The 18695-nt window shown below is 42.0% G+C and overlaps 1 protein-coding gene across 1 annotated transcript in view; it reads right to left on the reverse strand.

The window, feature by feature from the left end:
- Nucleotides 1-1128: 1128 nt before the first annotated feature.
- Nucleotides 1129-18695, reverse strand: part of LOC104080550 (24-hydroxycholesterol 7-alpha-hydroxylase) — a 24388-nt gene continuing 6821 nt past the window's right edge. The window contains exons 2-12 of the mRNA XM_009582970.1: nt 18049-18184; nt 16566-16740; nt 14393-14542; nt 13480-13573; nt 11886-11984; nt 9895-9985; nt 8766-8899; nt 7777-7872; nt 6007-6095; nt 2320-2407; nt 1129-1200 (exon numbers count right to left, since the gene is read on the reverse strand). Coding sequence (XP_009581265.1) covers nt 1129-1200; nt 2320-2407; nt 6007-6095; nt 7777-7872; nt 8766-8899; nt 9895-9985; nt 11886-11984; nt 13480-13573; nt 14393-14542; nt 16566-16740; nt 18049-18184 — 1224 coding nt within the window. The remainder of the gene's footprint in view (nt 1201-2319; nt 2408-6006; nt 6096-7776; nt 7873-8765; nt 8900-9894; nt 9986-11885; nt 11985-13479; nt 13574-14392; nt 14543-16565; nt 16741-18048; nt 18185-18695) is intronic.

Raw genomic sequence — 18695 nt, forward strand, 5'->3', positions numbered from 1 at the left:
TTCCTATGGATGTTATTCCCATAGTTTTTACTGTTGTTGAAAGTCCATTTGTGTTTTTTTGCGAATACTTCTAAAATGATGAATAATCTTTACTTAAAAGACTAAAAATACCTGCCAGCTATTATCGTATATGAAATTTGACAGCAGTTAAAGTGTTGGTATCTGAACTTATTTGGCAGCTTCTTTGAACAACTTTTACTAGGTATTCTTTATAGGATTAAATGTTTTTAGATTTGTGCAATTTGTTCCATAAGTAAGTCATGTTAAAGGGAAAGCAAAAGTGTTCTAGAGATTAGACAACCAGTCTAATGAATAGCAATAGCTTTTCTTGCAATCGCTTTTTATTAGAAGCCAAACATCATGATCAAACTTTCATTGCATATTCATGCAAGGACCGATTCTGAATCCTGTGGAGCAAATAAAGCTCAGTAGAAATTTTAGGTGCTCCAGTGGAACAAGACCCCAGACCCCTGCAATTTTTCCATTACAAATTCATTTTATTTGCAAAAAGTTGGCACCGATTGTAGGCAGGGCAGACCGGATCTTCACCTACCTACACAGGCAGCGATATGTAATGCTAGTGATACGTGATGCTAGTTTATGGGGGCTGCAGATCTGATCTGGAGGTCTCTGCTCAGCACTGTCCTGTATTTTGTGCACAACAGCACCAGGGAGCTGTATGGAGCTACCACAAGGCACCACTTTGGCCTTGGTTCGAAGAGACCTTCAGGAAGCAGTGACCTGGCCCAAGGGACCTGCTTTTCCGCTGGTTCTAGCACAGCTTCCATGCAGGATTTCCAAGCATAGCAGCTTTTTGTCCTGAATGTCTGTTTGGTGAGTTTAGTATATCAGATTGGCAAAGTCTGTGAATAATTGGCCCACAAATTATGAATGCAGCAGGAGAGCTTGATTTTTAAATACTAGGAGGTAGGCAATCAGATGAGGAGCACAGATAGGACTATACTGGTATGGCATACCACAACACAGGGTATTAACAGCATTTAAAGATGAAATTAAGAACTGTTAAGGCAAAGAACCTATATGAAGATATAGGACAGGGAAGCAGCTCAGTGGTCCATCCAGCCAGGGGTGGCTGGCAAAAGAAGGTAAGTTATTGCTGGGCAGCTTTCATTCTCGGCATTTATACTGGACCCGGAATGGTGCCATGGGTTGCTGTGTCCCCACCAAATGTAAAGGGCTCTGCAAAAAGAAGAAAATCAGTAGAAACATTTAAGTTAGTTCAGTTAATCGTGCTTTAATATTAAGATATAAACATATTCTTGGAGCCTTGATCTTAGAGAACCAAGACCAAATACTGAGAGTATTTCCTGGGTTTGCTGAAGCCATCGAGTAGAGCCTTCATAATTACTTTTTATTCCACTCACTCTGACAGAAGATGACACATGAGATCTTAAGAAAGTCTAATGGTTTTGAATATCTTCACCAGCATAATTGCCTGTGGGTGCAGACCCAAGTTACAATCAACTCCAGTGAGAGCTGGCGTGGCAACACACCATCGGTCAGGAAGAGGCAACCTTCCTCCATATTCTGGGTGGACTTTCTACCACTGCTTGAGATCAACATCTCACATTCTTCAAGGAGAGCAGAGGAATTAAATTCTCCCAGCTTCCAACCTCAAGCCTAAAGGGCAATCATACAAAGCCCATTCCATGCTAAACTTCTCCCTCTTCTCCTTGGTAATTTAGCTACAGGCATGTTTGTCATGTTTAGGTTGTGACGGGCAGACATGCTGACTTCACAGCAGTCCATGTTTGTGAGGAACAAGGATTTTTGGACAGTGGAAGGGACACAGTGCAAATAGGGAACGAAATTACTGCTGAGAGTGGAGACCGTGCCACTCTCCCTTAATGGTAAAATCCTTCTGTGTCACAGTTGCTCCTACAGTCTTACCCTAATCATTTCTCTTCCACCACTGAATATGTAGTGGAAGAGCACTGTGAGTGCTGCATCTGATTTCATATCTTTAAAGTATTAATAATCCAGTTCCATATTCATTGGTTTTGTGAGTGGCAGAAAGCAATTATAAAATCTCTTGTAATGTTTAGGCAATGATGAGACAAAATACTCTTGTGGGTGCATTCTTATATAGACAGCGCAGCTCCGCTAACATTGCTGGAGTTACTCTAGGTTTTCTGACTTAAAACAAAAATCGAGTTATTAATTACATGTTGTATTAACACTCCTCTCAAAATTTTGCTTCATTATACATAACCACAGTTGAGCATGGTTGTTCAGCTGAGTGTGATGAATGAAGGATATAAAGACATGGAATGCTATATAAATGCATGGATCTTTTACCTCCTTTGGTACTGCATCCAAAAGCACAAATTCGTATTTGTATAGGAATAGCACGACGAACAACTGGATTTCCATGATAGCGAACCACCTGCAAGAAAAGGGAGGAAAACGTTGGCTGTCCAGCCTGACACCTGTGTTATCATCAGATAAGAAACAGGGTGTCTTTGACACATTTTACATTCCATGCTTTAGTTCTGCCTGAAAGTTTATCTTCAGTAGGAAAATATGCTGTAGCTTTGTTCAGCTTCATTACTCAGCGAAGAACATGAATGTAGCGGCTGCCCCTTCTTTCCGGTGAAACGTTAGACCGACAGTATTCCTCTGACACCCTATTTTAAAACAGCCCCTTATCATTATGGTTTTTTCCACTGTGTAAACATTTATGTTCTTCTAACGCTTGCTGACTTGAAATAACTTCACAGGAGTGAGAAAACAGTCAAATATAGAAAAGGCTATATGACTAATTGTGCTATATAAAGTTATATAATACAGCTGGGAGCCTGATGACGTCAGAGTAGCTGTAACAGCGGGAGTTATTATTTAATGCGTCAGCATTAGAATGCAGTATGAGACCCAAGGGCATGATTTTTTTTCTGTAACACTCTCAGAAAGGTCTGTCTTAGTCAGTCCAGAGAAGATTTCATATAACTGCAGGTGAACTCTTCTAGGCTATTGTTTTTAATGTTGATATGTACAAGAGTTTTCTGCATTCAGGCACTAGCATGCACCTATGCCAGGTCATGGGATTACTCAGAATTCAGACATAAGTCTTAAACACCTAGTTAAAATAGTAATACTACCTTGCTTTTCTAACGCAGTTTATTTTCCATTATCTGAGATATGCTGGAAAACTTGGATAAAACAGCTATTGGGGAATTCACTGGGGAGAAGGCAACATGACTGCACATGGCGTCAGCCTGGATTTGGCCTGGCAGGTGTGAAGAGGAAGCTAATAAGCCCCACGAGACCCAAGCTAACTCCTGCAGAGCCATCCAGATCTGCGCACTGAGCCGCCCTATGCTCCGGAGTGGGAGGATGCTTGTTTGTTTTGGCGTAGCTTCAGACCCAGATTATCTCTGTGATTTCACATTGGAATTACCTTGAGATAGGGAGCTGTTGGTGACCTTGGGCTCAGGGGAATGCAGTGCAGAGATATTTCAATGGAAGTTAGCTCAGGTCAGGCAGGACTTGCTAGCCCAAACTCCATGCCGGCAGTACCGTACAAAGGTGGGCTCCTCACGGTCACTGCACTGGTTGCAGAGTGAGGCCCTGGACCCCTGGTGCTTGAGGTCCTGACTCTGAGCCATCCTCACTGGTTTGCCATGGATGTACCATGATACAACCAAATGCCAAAATGCCTCCAGGTTGCCCTGAAAGTGGAAGCACTGCATTTGCAGAGGTCTGTCCTTCAAACACAAGCACAGCCAGATGCAGGCTGACCAGCTCTGACACCTCTGTACCCGTGGTGGGGTTCATCTGCAATCGTCCGAGCGGCAATGGATATAACCGATAACTGACTGCAGCACTTCCCACCGTTAGATCTCAGACAGACTGCTGTTGTTATTCTGCTCTGCAGAGATGCTGAGACACAAGGATGATAAGCAACACACATATTGCCAGAGTGTGGCCAGAGGGACAGCCCAGGAGTGAAAGGAGTCCCAGCGCGTCCCTCTCTCCCACGGCACATCGTACTGAGCAGAAGCCACAAGCTGTCTTGCCGCTAAATGCCCCATAGTTCCCACCTGTCTTTCGTATTCATGACTGAGTCCTAGAGCCTCCCCTAGAACTCTGAGTCACTGATGCCTTCCCATTTTATTTAGTGACAAGGGGGTTTGACAAAGATGTGCTTTCTGAAATCTTGCCCCCAACGCACTGTTACGTATTGGTGTTGTGCTGGAACCCAGGAGCCCAGCTGTGGATTGATGTCCTGCAGTAAATGGAGTCCGAGAATGAAATCATGCTGAAGGGTTTACAATGTCAGCATAAGACAGGAGACAACAGACGGAGCCATGCAAGATAAGCACAGGCAATAATCACCTGGTTAGACAAAAGTAGCTTCACGGCCATCAAATTTTCCTTTAGGTAAAAAAGATGGCACAGAAATGGCTTTGTGGGAGCTCTTCCCATGTCAGTTTCCTAGAATATTTGACAAGTAAGATATTTTCTAGCTTTCATTTTGATTAAATTAGCTTTTAATTTCATGATGAACTTTTGCAATGGAGAAATTAAATGTTTCATACATTTCATTTATAAATCCCAATAGTGAATTAAATGAAAATGCATCTTAAACTTGACATATCATTGTTTCATTCAGTCATACCAAGGAAATCTGCACCCTGGGATCTAGATACATCCCTTGATTTAATTTCCTTTCTTTAAAGACCACCACATTATTCTTTTAGAATTATTGCTGAAAAACATGAAGGTGTGTTTACCATGTGGACTGCCAAAGGGTTTGAAAGGACTTTTTGTCTGTCAGCAAGAAAAAGATTCTCCATCCGTTGCCTATGTAGAAATGTTATCATCTTCTTTCTAACCACAAACTTATTTTAAAGATATTATCAAATTCCAGAGAACAGCCTGAACAAAGAAATAGGTCAGTATATATAAACAAGCAGCTTTCAGAAACATTTTTTTGCAGCTTGTCCTGTACCTGCGGATGCCTCTTGTGAATTCTGCTGTCGCCCTTGCTAGGAATGAGGCTGTGCTCATATTTAGCTTAGGAATATGTTACAAGTCACGGAGGTACGGCAGTGAGTGAGCACTTTCCTCTGGCAAGCCTAAATGGTGAATGCAGGTTTTTTCATTTTGTTTATGTCTTTAATGTCTTCACAAAGTTTATCTGACGCTCATGTCCAGCCTGCTATAGGGTGCATATTCAAGAATGCAGATCCTCTGCAATACCCTCTGGATTCCTCACTTCACATGGGACTCTTGAGTTAAACTGACCAGTTTTAGGGATTCTTGGTTATTTGCTTCCTAGAGAATACCAGGTTTTGAAGGCAGAGAATTGAGCATAGAGATGTTTGAACACAGAAACGAGGAGCAGCTGGCTCTCTGGGACTTGTTCCAGGAAGAGGGACAGCAGAGAAAACAGCAGAAGGATTGCAGGAAGCATCGAGGCTGGCATTGCTAGAGAAGTGAAGGGAGACAGGATCTGCAATTTAAGCCATCATACAATTGCGTGGGCCTTAATGCAAAGGCAAGATTTAAACAGACAGGAGACAGTTAAGACATTTGAAGATTAGCAAAGATGTCAATGGTATCATAGAGGATGGAAAAAGAGTCTCAGACCAGAGAAATGTTCTTTAGGTTAGTTTAGAACTGGTTTATGGCAACCGAAAAGTCTGTGTCTGCAAACTGGCATGTTTGTAAGTGGAACGATTCTCCCTTGATGAAAAGGTGCCTCAGCAGCAGCAGAGCTAGGCTGACTTTCCTCCCTGGAGGATATCCCTTGATACGCTAGTCTCACATTCTGCATTTACATTGTGACTTAACCTGTCTTTTCCAGGAATGAAACCACTTTCAAATCAGTTTAAACGAGGTCCAGATAATACTGAACATGAGGGGACTGCCAAAGAGCAAAGCAATGAAAACACTTTATCTCCAAGTGTAAGAGGAGCCCAGTTCAAGAGACTTGTTCTCTGCAGGGTTTGGGAATAAATAAACCCCAGCTGTTTCACTGACCTTCCTGGACACTGATGCTTCCCTCCTCCGAATGCCACAAAGCTGTCCAAGAAAGCATTCTTCTCTAAATTTGCCTCTTTCCAACGATCCTGTGGGAAGAAACTTTTTTTTTCCAAATCAGCCTTATATAAATAAAGCTTAACTTTATTTCTCCAGGCTAAAAATGACCTTGGACAGCTAATCCTCAATACAAAGTTGCACTAATGCCATTTTTTGCATTCAACCTGTTAATGTTACAGTCTGGATTTAAAAGTCAGCACCAACTCAGGGAAAGAAATGAGGGTCCCACTGGAAACATACTTAGTGCTGGAGAGGTTTTCAAATCACCCCTAAAGCATTCTTCCTATACCTTCCCGTTTTTCTAAATCCTGCGTCTTGAGCTGTTGAAATGCCTATAAAAATGCGACCTCCTCCTGTTAAATATATGCACATTCAAAGCAAATGTTCAACCAGTACCTTCCCTCAGCCACAAAATTGTATCACAGCACACAATCGGCTCATGCACGTCTTGCACACAAACCATTTCTAAGACGCCGTGCACAGATAAATGCAAGGTGTGTGAGCTGTCACACAAGAGAAAGGCAAGGATTGCACAGCCCCATTCTCAGGGGCGAGCCAGTGTGGGAGAAAATGAACTCTTCCCAACAAAAACAGCCTGTCTGTACCCAGACGGCTCCTTGCTCCATCCTGAGTTGCTTTAAGAGAAAAGGAACAACACGAGGAGCAAAGCAATATCGGCTAAAGTTTGGGTGGGTGACACTGACAGAAGTAAATCTCTTGAATGCTGGGTGACAAACTATACCAGCCTCCAGAAACTCAGTGCAACTCTATGAAGGCCTTCAAGTAACACCCTGTCAAGTTTATGGTGGCTAACTCCTCTGATGAAGCTGTCTTAGAGAAGATGTAATCTTGTGTTTGTTTATTTTGGATTTTTTTCAGCTTGGGCCGTTCAGCTTTCTGAAGAGGAAACCTGTTAGCATCAAAATCCAATAAAAGCAAGAAAAAAACCCTCCATGGTGATGAAGCTAGGCGATACCATTTGGAATGGCAATGTCCAAGGGGTACTGACCCATTCCTTGTGGAAAAAGGGTGAGTTTCTAAAAAATAAGCCAGCTTGCTTTTTAGGAATAAAGTTACTAAAGAAATAAGCTGCTGCATCAAGGTTTCTGCTGAGGGTTTCAAACAGACAGGAATTGTTATGAGGGATTTCAAATTGGTGAAGAGTTTGCTAGAAGGGAAGTTTTGTTTAAATTACTCCTTGATGTATTTCTATAAAAAAGACAAACCGTTCTACAGCGGATGGTGCTAAAAAGAGCAGTTACAAGCCTGCCCACACGGCCACCTGGAGTGGAATAATAATCAAGAAACTCTAGATGAGCTACTGAATTAGCAGAGCTAATGCTTACCAGAAATCATCTGACTGGAAAGACCAATGAGCCTGGGTAAATACGTGGAGATGAGCTATACAGACAGATGCCAGGGAGAGGAGAGTATTTGGAGTTGGGTTCAACAGTGAAATCACTGGGATCTTTCCATGGTGGGCTTTCAATCGAGATCAAAGTGATATAAAGTAGTACTATATTATTTGGAATATATAATTGAACTTTAAAGTCTTGCTTATTCCTACAGGCTCCTCCTTTTTGTGCACATCTTCTCTGTATCCTCTGTGGAATACCCAACTTTAAGCCAATTTGTCTATGTGCTTTTGTTGTGAAATAAGTGAAGAGGAGAAAAGACAGCAAAATACCCACACTGAGAGTGACAACTTACAGGTTTGAACGTTTCTGGGTCAGGAAAATATTTTGGATTCCTGTGCAACCAATACGGCGACAACATCAGCATGTCACCTGCAGGAATGGTGAAATTCTGAAAAGGAGAAAAAACTCTAAGAAAAGAGAAAATCACGGGTTCAACTCACAAAACAGTCTCTCCTTAGTACTTCTCTTGCATCAGCAGAAGGTCCTAACAAAGGACAACTGAAGGTGGTAAAGCCATGGTGGGCATATTACATGTTTAAAGCTGCTTCTTGCCGTTTCCCTTTTTTCCATAAGAAAGACCTAAACAGTGGAGAATGTGGAAAGACTATTTTTGTTTTGGTTTTTCAGGTATAGAAATAATAGAAACATTATTTCTGTCTTTTCCACTTCTTGTTATACCATGTGAACTGGTATTTTTTCCTAAATCTCTTGTTAAGCACTTCCTTCAAAACCCAAAGAAATTCATAGAAAGACTTATTTGAAAATAGACCTTTGTGGGACTTTAGTTATTTCTTAAATGGGCATGAGTGCTGATTCCTTAAGAGAGAGTGTTTTTCTCCCAAACATTTATTTGTTAGACTCCTGAACGCTGGCACTTCCCCTCTAAACGGCACTGAACAGAACAAACAGAAAAGAAGAGTTTTATCAGTTACTAAATCGTAGTGCCTTTTACTGTATTTGTTTTGTCTGATTACTATTTCATATAGCATCAGCACAGTATCTCCAGCTCAATTCAGTTTAATTTAAATTCAGTTCAAAACTGAAGGTAAGACTATTAGCAAAAGAAGCAAAACCACTCTTAAATTAATGACAATTAAAATAATGATGATGAATAAATCTGTTAAACTGTGAGATTGTGGAATATCTCTACTATTTTAATTTTAATTTTATCTAGATCTATTGGGAGGCCACTTTCCAGACAAATCATATAGCATCGGGGGGGGGTGGAGGGTGTGGGGGGAGAGAGAGAGAGGAAAAAAAAGGAAAAAAAAAGAAACTCACCTGAATTCTTATTGGGTTTACTACTTTCTTGGTGATTGCACCTGGAGACCTCAGCCGTATGGCTTCCAAAGTGCACCATTTAATAAAAGGGAGCTTCTTAAGGTCCTCTTCAGCGACTTCTATTTTATCTTTACCTGTTGTGGCATGAGAAAGAAGACTCCGTGTAAAAATTAGATTTCATACTTGTTTTGATACATGCTGACATGTCTTGCTTTAGACCTTCTGACTGAATACCTCAAGACTTTAAGATCTTGTTTACACCCAGAAATTTTCTTTATCTTTCAAAGTAAATAAATGGACCAAAATCAGTACAATTTAAGAAAAGTCACCGAAGATAATTTAGTAATAATTTAGTAACTCTAAGGCAGATGTAGATATGGCATTCACCAGAAGAGGCCAAACAAAGGTCATCTTGAAAGTTAAGAGTCCCTGGACTTTTTCAGTACTTTGGTAGGACACTGCATGGGGAATCTTGGGGACTGTAGGCACCAAGACAAGTAGTCAAGGCTGAGCTCTTGGGCTATGTTAACACTAGCAAATAAAATAGGGCCAGGAGAAAGGCTGGTTCATGATTATCCTTATTGGTTAATTATTGACATGTTCCTTGATGTGGTTTTGACCCATGTCAACTAAGAGTCTTCCATGAAAGTCTAAGCATTGTTCAGGGGACTGCATATGTGAATGACATATGGGGGTGAATCATGCTGGACAAATTGGCCTCAGATGAGAGAAAAGAGAACAGTTCCTGGCCTGTTTTTCCACAGAATAGCTGTAACTCTGGTGAACATCACACCATGAAAAGCAGCTGAATTGAGAGACCTCATCTGACCCTATCAGAGATGCATGAAAAAAGCACAAGACTGGTTAATACAAAACTAGGTCTAAATGATAAATGTGGAATGAAGCGACAAATACATACGGCTCTTTTTCTACCTTCTTTTGCTAACATCAAAGGTGTTTTTGCTTAAAAATATGTCTTGAACATTTGCTGAGTGAAGAACTCAGAGCTGGACCCTATGTTATCAGTACTACCCTCAGCAGCAACATTCATTATTCCCAGCCATTGACCATTGGCCAACACAGAAAAAATCATTTCTAGGTTCCAGAAGGACATGATGGAATTTATTACCTGCTTTGCCAAAAACAGAAGCCAGGTCTTCCATGATTTTCTTGTAAATGGAAGGATAAGAAAGTATGAAAACAAGAGTCCAGAATGCAATCTAAACAGAGATGAAAGTACTTCAACTCAGGAATATGGAACAGAATTACAGTATCTTTGTAGCAAATCACAGAGGGAGGTGAAAACATTTTTACTTTTTTGGATGTGCCTGTTGTAGTTGGGATGCACAGGGAGCTGTGCTTCCAGGATAAATCCACATCTACGGGCTCAGATCCTGGGAGATTAGGTCTAGTCATTTGCTGTGTACTTCAGTGAACATAGCTTTGGCTTTGAGCTTTGAAACACAGAATCCTTTCTTTAATTTCAAATAACTAGGTGTTAAAATGAATTACTAAATCATTGTGTGTGATTAGATTTAGCTGCATGAATGGAAGAAAAATTAAATAGTAAATTCCTACTAATATTAGCAGAAATGAGGTGAAATCATTTGCAGGGCATTGTCACAGTGAGTCGCACTAAAATGGGCAGGAAAAGTTTTAATTAACAGCAAAACAAGCAGTAGTATATCCCTTTTAGAAATAATTTGCTAACTGATTATGCAATGGAGTTGAAAATCAAGAAATTTAGAAAAGGAGAAAATCCTCTTAAGTAGGATGAAACCAGAAGGACTCGCAGCACTGCCAGGAGTCTCTCTCCTCTTGCTGAGCTAGCGGCAGATGCAGTCTGCACGCAGATCTGGTCACAGGCCATCTGTGCTGGTGAGGGATGAGAACTCTTACTGTTATTTCCCAAATAGCCCCACGTGGATGCAGCCCTCCTTCTGCAAAACAAATCTGGTAGCTTAGTTTTCTTGTACAGCACTTGGACACCGTGGCTTCACTCCATGGGCTGAGGAGGGATAACTGAATTGTTTCAGATAAAAAGGTTTGACGCGCTTGTAAAAAATCCCCTTAGAAGGTGAAAGGCCTTTTTTCATCATTCCAGTCACCAGAACAGTGGTTGTGACTATTCTGAGAAACAACGAAATATCTGTATGTCTATTTACAGCAGAATATTACAGAAGTAAGTAATGATAGTGTTGTGGAAGGAATGTCAGTTATCCTGATAACAGACAGCAGGCTATGCCTCTCACTTATACCAACACGTGAATCCACAGAAACCTCACTGAAATGGATGAAATTCCTTTAGGGTAAATTGTAGTAATATCCAGTCTACAAAAAACATAGATATATATCCATTAGGAGTACATACGAAAATAACTCACTATCATTTTTTTCTAAATCACATCTGTAACGGACATAACTGTGCTGGAAAGAGCTTAGTAGTCATGGTAAATAAAAGATGGTTTTGCTGCTATGGATTTTTCATCTGAGAAATTCCTATAAATGTCTTTGGTCAGCCTAAGCTGTGTTAGATATATTGGGCTCGTTAGCATACATATATCTGTATCATTAATCTGTCAAATCCGTTTCTAACCTAGACAAAACTTAAGTGGCAGTAGAATCAAACTCTTGCTTTTCTTCCCCTGAAGCAACACTGGCATTTGTACAGCAGATCCCCCAAAGCGAAAGGGCCAAATTCACTCAAGGATTTACACACAGATGAAGTTACTCTATATTATGCTTTTGATATTCTTTACAATTGATAACACCAGGCTATTTAAAATAGTGTCTTTACTATAGTACAGCCACAGTGCTTCAAAATAGAGTTAAATGCTCTCCACAGCTTAAGACTGTGATCTTAATAGCTCTAAGACTTATGTTCCTGAAATCTTATGATAGGGGACATAATGATTTAGGAAAAATACAAGAAGAGCTTTTCTTGTCATTGCTTCTGTGACATTGCAGCCTGGGTATATGTGTAGTGATGCATGTGGGCGTGATAATCCCTTCTTTGGAATACATGTGGTGTGTGTGACCTCTGGTTCAAAGTCTTTGCTTCCCAAATACAGGCTTTTGAACAGGATAGAGAGAAAGTGTTTCTCTAGCTGATGTACTTACAGGGACAGCGTTTGCTTGGGAAGCCCAGAGCATTAGGAGACCATAATTGGGAGCTAGATGTTTTCCTTGCAAGTTATCCAGGAGATGTTGCAGTAGTGTCTGTTATAAATAAAAGTTAATAATGTGTATTTCCAAAAAGATATTAAAATCTAGTTTAGGGTAGGGCTTACTAGAATTCAAGGATACAATGTAAGACTAGTTTATCAAAGAGAAGTAATGTTAGTTATGGGGTTTTTGCAGTCACAAAGTAGAGATGACAGCTGTTAAGAGAAAATGAGACTCACTCATAGGCAGAGGGCCAGAAGTAGTCAATGCACCACGTGAATCCCTACTGAATACTTGTACTGCCCTCCGTTTTCTTGAAGTTTTTAGGGGATTTGGTTCCCTCACTCCCCATTGTTGCTTGTATGTGGAAGAAAGAAAAAAGAAATCTCTATTCTTTTTTAATTCTTGCTCTACTTCTCTACTTTAAAGAACCTGAAAGTGGGACTGAACAAGTTGAATTAATGGAAATGAAGAAAATGTTCTCTCTGTTCCTGCCAAAAAGGTGCTTGTTATGAAGAAATGGTTTGATATATGAGGAAACTCCCTAGTTCCAGGTGCTTTGTTAGTGACCTAACCAGTGACTTCAACGACCTGATACTCTTTGAAACTATAGCAACTGTATAATGTTCTAGGATCAGCTTTTGTTTGTAATATTTCCCTAAATACAGGGCAACCATGCATTCAAGGCAAAGCTTCCTGTCTACTTTTCAGAGGGGAAAAGGCTGACCTTGAATAAAAAATGACCAGTCTTTTCTCCAAATTCTCACCCACTCTAAGACACCGAGTTCGTGCCTCCTATTTCCTGCACCTTCTTACCTCCCACCATCCCCTCTCCAGCCCTCTCTTTTTTTCCATTATTCTGGTTTATTTTATGAAAGAAATTGTGGTATGTAAAGCTTTTAAAGTCTAAATAAAACCTGGTTTGTTTAATGATCTGTTCTATAATCATTTGGTAAATCAAAATTCCCAGGCCAGTCTGCCCTCGCGTTTGTCAGCCCTATAGACAGAATTCCTGCCATAGCTACGGAGAATAACCAGGGGGACAACTTATCACAGCTTTGACACAATCAATATTTAGGGTACTTGGCTTCCAATCCAGTAATCTGCTATTTTCTACTAGTCTGGCTGCTGGAGGATCTACTCACTCTACACCAGGGTTTAAAAATAGTACATACAAGGTTTTGAAATTTCACAGCGCGGTGCCCTCAGAGAAACAACTGAAGAGGTCTTTCTCTCACCCTTTTCAACTGCTCACTGCAACTGCGATACCGGAGGCTGCGATGGGTCATAGCTCTGAACCCTTGGCTTAAAATTCCCCAGAGGAAGATGTCAATTCTCAGAATTGTAGGAAATAAACTAAATTGAGGAGTAGGATCAAAGTTATGGGTCTGTCCTAATGTAGGTGACAGCAATACTGACAATTAAGGTACAGCTATCAAAGCTGACATATTTGGCTTATTTCCTCCAGTACTGAAATAATTCCTGCCCTCCATTCCTTCAGTCAGAATATACAACGAAGTCATCTTATTTCATACCCTCGGATGTTTACCTTGGATGTGGTCTCTGAAGGGTTGGTCCTTTCAGCATCTGACACTACTTTCTCAAATAATTTTAGAAGCCATTTTTTTGATTTAGACCAGTTCCTGTAAAGAAAACCAACAAACAAGAAGCACTTAACTGAGGCAGCACAAACCAACATTTCTTTTTCCATGAGAAGGACTCCTTGGTTTCTTTCCAAAAGCCCCTGGGCAGCAGTCAGTTGATGAATAGTCAAGTGTCAGTCTGACTGACAGTAGTGTTGACTTCATCTTGGCCAGACCTCATCTTGCAGCCAGAACCTGTGATTTTCCTATCTATTCTACTACGGGTTTTCATTGTGGCTTTGGACAATTGCTTAGGTCAATCTTTTCAAGAATGACCTCCCCTGAGAAAATAAAGGCCACATTTTTAGAGCATCCTTAGTTTTTTCTGAAGGCTATTTTGAGGTGCTCAAGATGCTGTCATGGCCCTGAGAGCACAGACAGGCTCCCTTCCTTGGAGGTTGGTTGCCTCTACCCAAGGTCAGCTGTGTGACAGTGCAGCTACGTAACCTGGGATCAGTCTGCTGGGAAAACAGCTAAGGTGTGGGAAGGAGCAGGGAGATGCCTCGTTGGGGACCCCCTCAGCTTGGGACTCACATTTAGGCTCAGGCCTTTGCCCTTTGCCCGGTTCTTCTGCTCCCTGACAGGTCCAGGCTGGACCCTGCCCACCTAAGCAAGGTTGTTTCTGCTTTATGCCAGGAAAATACATGAGACAAGGTCAAAACTTTCTTGAAGCACCTCTGAAAGCCTGCCTGACCTGAGGGTGCACCATCGATAAAGACAGCGCATCATCCTCCAGGGGAAATGTCTCTCGCGGTTGATACCCCAGCAAGCAAAATGCCTGTAATGGGTACACCATGTGCATCATCTCCGCTCCGTTACCTCAGGAAGCACTCCGGCATCTGAGAAGCGTATTCGAAGTCCTCATCGTACTTCTGAAAATGTTCTTCAAACTCCTTGATTTCACTCTGACTTGTCGGGCAGATGCCTTTCCCAAACAAAGTGTTCACCACTGCTGGATACATGACATGCCTGCAAGGACAAAATCCCCGTGACTTACAGGCCACAGGGAAGCTGTTGTAGCAATTTTAGGTCAGGACGCAGCGTGTTGAATTGCCAACGCTAGAAGTGCGGGACTCAAGCATCACGCCAGTATGGAAGGGCTGGCACAAGGCTCATACCTCACTCACACCCTTACTGCAGATTTTAAGCAGAGGCTGGGAGATACATGGACCTCAGGCTAGTCCTCTGCATGTGGCTGAACTTCATCAGTCAGCGTTTGGTCACTTGAGCAGTGGCAGGAAGGCTCTGGGCTCTGATGTCCCCTTCTTCCCATTAACCACTCCTCTTATTTCAGGTTAGCCCATGTGGACCTCCCGGGCACTGCACAACCCCTTCTGCAACCAGACACCCCAAGAAATCCTTCCTCCGGCTGCAGCTCTGCTGGACTGAACGATGTTTTTTTTGTTTTCTTTTTCTCTCTCTCCTTCCCTCTTTGCTCCTCTGTTATCCTGCAAACTCTGAGCTCGTTTCCCAGGCCACTTTACCTGTACTCTTGAGCTCTGAGAAACCCTTATGCAGTCTCTGCTGGGTTCCAGCAACTGCTAAACGCGTATTTCGGGCAATGGCTCTTTTCACTTTCTTGCTTTTCCAGAGATCATCAGGAGGATGGAGCCACCTGCTGGCTCTACGGATTTAATTTTGAGGCAGCTAAGTAACAGTTATCCAGGGCATTGCATTCCAATTCTTCTATCCTGTGTTGTCTGGCAAAACCATACGAACAGATCACACTCAGCACATATGTACTGTGGATGACTCTTACGGATTCTGTAGTTTATCATTTAGGCTATGGCTTTTTTTTTTAATTTTAGACAAATAGCAGCTGATTCGGATTTGATGACCAGTGCCCATGACAGCCATGGCAGTGGGTAGAATGTCCTGTTCCCCAAGGCTGCATCAGGGATGCAGTAGGGAGCCAAGCTTCATGCTTCATGTATGATTTGTACACCCATGCCACCACGGGCACCCATGCCATGTTGTGGACCACAGTCTGTGCCGGTGCCAGTACAGCACAGAACAAGAGGTCCATCACTACCTTCAGAAACTTGAGTCCAGGTAAAAGACCACAGATGGATTCAGACAGGGGAATAACAAGGAAATGTGAGCCAATATTAGCATACCAGGCAGCGGCGTAGCACGGTACCAATTTGATGACTGTCCATTTTTTCACAAGAAGCAGATGAGACTTTGGTGGGGGAACACCACGGGATGTGGGGGTTTGCACCTCATTATTGAGACCTGTGGGACTGAGGGCTGGGAGATTTCAAAGCCCCTTTCCCCCACATTTTTCCCCAGTTAATCCAAATTACTGGGGAATTCAATTACGTAATTGAAGTGACAGGTACTCAGTGCTTTACCTGCAGTAAAAAGCTGTATCTTAGATGTATTATGCAGAAGTCAGCAAAAGATAACCTGGATGTGAGGTCTTAGAAACAGGTCCAAGCCAAAGGCAATATTCAACTTGTAGTCCTGATGGACAGGCAAGATACAGGTGTTGTTCCAGATGATCAGGAAGAAGGAGGAGTTTAAAGCTCTGTTGTTGTCACATGAAACTCTTCAGTAAAGGGATTTTTTGACATGAAGGATGAAGTTCTGGCAGCAAAGTCAGTTGCAGAAATCTTATTTAAATTTTGTTCTAGGCTTGGCCCAAAACACGCAGGGAAAGTTTTCATCCTGCTGATTGTCTGTTCATAAGTTCTTTATAAACATGTGAAACTTTTATCCCATCTTTTGGGAAACAGGGTTTGTTGGGAGATGCTGTTTTTTCTTTTTTCTTCAAGATAAGTAATTCAGATGTTTCTCCTAGCTGGGAGAAACACCTTTGGATGAAACCCTGTCCATTCTGTGAGCCACCTGAATGAGCCTCCACAGTGAGGAGTATCCTGACACAGCTTTTCTAAGACTTGTGAGCCTGAGCTCCACCTGCTTTACGGTAGCATCTCTGCTCCCATATAGGTTTCCCATGCGTTAGAGATGTGCTGCAAAACTCCCTTACCTTACCAGCTTGTTGAGGTCGCCTGTGCCCTCTGTGCCCAGGTGTGCCATGTGCTCATGTAGTTCCTTACACAAAGTGCCCGTGAACATGTGCAGATTAGAAGGACCCATTTTTCCCTTCAACATGCTGTAGAGGTTACCATGGTTCTGATAAAATGCTTCTGCAGGGACAGAAACTAAATACAAAAAGAAACAGAAATGTTTTGGAAAGTAGATGAAGTAGATTTTCACTGAAAGATAAGAGTGAAAATTTTTACACACAAATTGTGACTCTAATTTAAATGCCTTAACCCTCATTTTCCAGAGTGAAATTCCCAGAAAGCTTCCTTCTAACGCCATAAAGATTTTGGTGAGCTCTCGCTTCTACCAGTCTGTGCAGCATCTTCCTGCCTCATGAAGCTTCAGTGCCAGAACCAACAATCCAGAGATTCCCCCCCAGGTTCCACATGGATGTACAGAGATGTGCATGTGCTCCACAAAACTGACTGATATGAAAAAAAATTAATCCAAGAAAAAACAGTTTGGGTCTTCATGCTATAGTCATACCAGGAGAGTCTGAGGGAGCTGGGACTGTTCAGCCTGGAGGAGAAAAGGCTCAGGGGGATCTTATCAGTGTGGATAAATATCTGGTGGTAGGAGTAAAGAAGATGAGGCCAGGCTCTTCTCAGGGCAGGAGGCAATGGGCACAAATGGGAATACAGGAGATTCCACTGAGACATAGAAAAGTTTTTATTATAAGGATGGTCAAACACAGGAACAGGTTGCTCAGAGAGGCTGAGGAGTCTCCATCCTTGGAGATACTCAAAACCCAACTGGACACAGCCCTGAGCAACCTGCTGTCGCTGACATTGCTCCCAGCAGGGGCTTGGACTAGGCGATCTCCAGTGGTGCCTTCCAGACACAGGGATTCTGTGATTCTGTGATTTAATCTCTCTGCCAACTTGCCTCTCTCTCATTTCACACTCCAAAGTTGCCAAACTACTCAAAGAATTCCTGTCTGTGTGATTCCATGTGTATATAAGCATATGGAATGGAGCTGATGGAGCATGCCACTGCGGATGGGATATATACCTCATCCCTTTCTAATGACTGTTGTACTACAGGGTAACAGCTAATTATTGCTACAAGCTGATTTTCAAATTATGTGATAGGACAAGATACTATTGCTTCAAATCTGATACGCATAGGTGGAGTGCCTAGCCACAGAAAAGGACCTGATCTCAAACTGGGGTTGCTTGATGATAAAAGTAGTAACAGTCCCTGGTTCAGAAACCTTTGATCCCTTGAGACTGAATCCAAATCACTTAGCAGGCATACAGTGCTGGATCCACATGAAGGAATTTCATTTTGCCTTCATTTCGTAAGCACGGTCATGGGTTAAGATAAGCATTTAAGTCATGATCAAAAAGCAAGTGGGCTTTGGATTGGGCTTTAATGGGTAACTAGATCTGAACTCCATTACAAAGGAGCTAGGTCTCATTTACCTGCATTCTCGACAGCTTGTTGTACTGCCTGTTCAAAATTTAAGTCTTTAGATTTAAAAAATGCTTCAGTGCCTTCGTCCTCAGTCACAAAAGTAAACCGTTTTCCCAGAGCGAATATTGTGAATACAGGCCCATGCTGGAACAAAGAAAGATTTCATATTACCGTATTGTTAACACGTCTGTCGGGAGCCCCAACAGGACTTCAGTTCTGCTGAGGGGTTGGGGGGAGGACCTGGTCCTTCCTGCTCTCTGTACACCTTGGCTCAGAAGTGCACAAAGACGAACACGAATCAGACCAAAATTTGTAGACTTACAGACCAGAAAGGAACATCACAGGGGCCTGCCTGGCCTCTTGCAGAGTAGAAGAGATTCCTTCTCCAAGATTAACATTTTAGATTTGAATTACATTACAGTTCAAACAATACAACCTACCTGGATTTAAAGAACCCAAGTGATGGATTATCTACTACATCCCTTGGCTGCCATAGCGAAGTACCCACACTGTAAAAATCCATAAACCTACCTATTTCAATCTACATTTTTTTAACAAAAATTCCCCACTCCTGCATCTTTTTAATGTTTTTTCCTTCCCTTCCCTTCCCTTCCCTTCCCTTCCCTCCCCTCCCCTTCCCCCCCCCTTCCTTCCC

The sequence above is a fragment of the Fulmarus glacialis genome, unplaced genomic scaffold (assembly GCF_000690835.1).
Source record: "Fulmarus glacialis isolate BGI_N327 unplaced genomic scaffold, ASM69083v1 scaffold34288, whole genome shotgun sequence".
NCBI lineage: Eukaryota > Metazoa > Chordata > Aves > Procellariiformes > Procellariidae > Fulmarus > Fulmarus glacialis.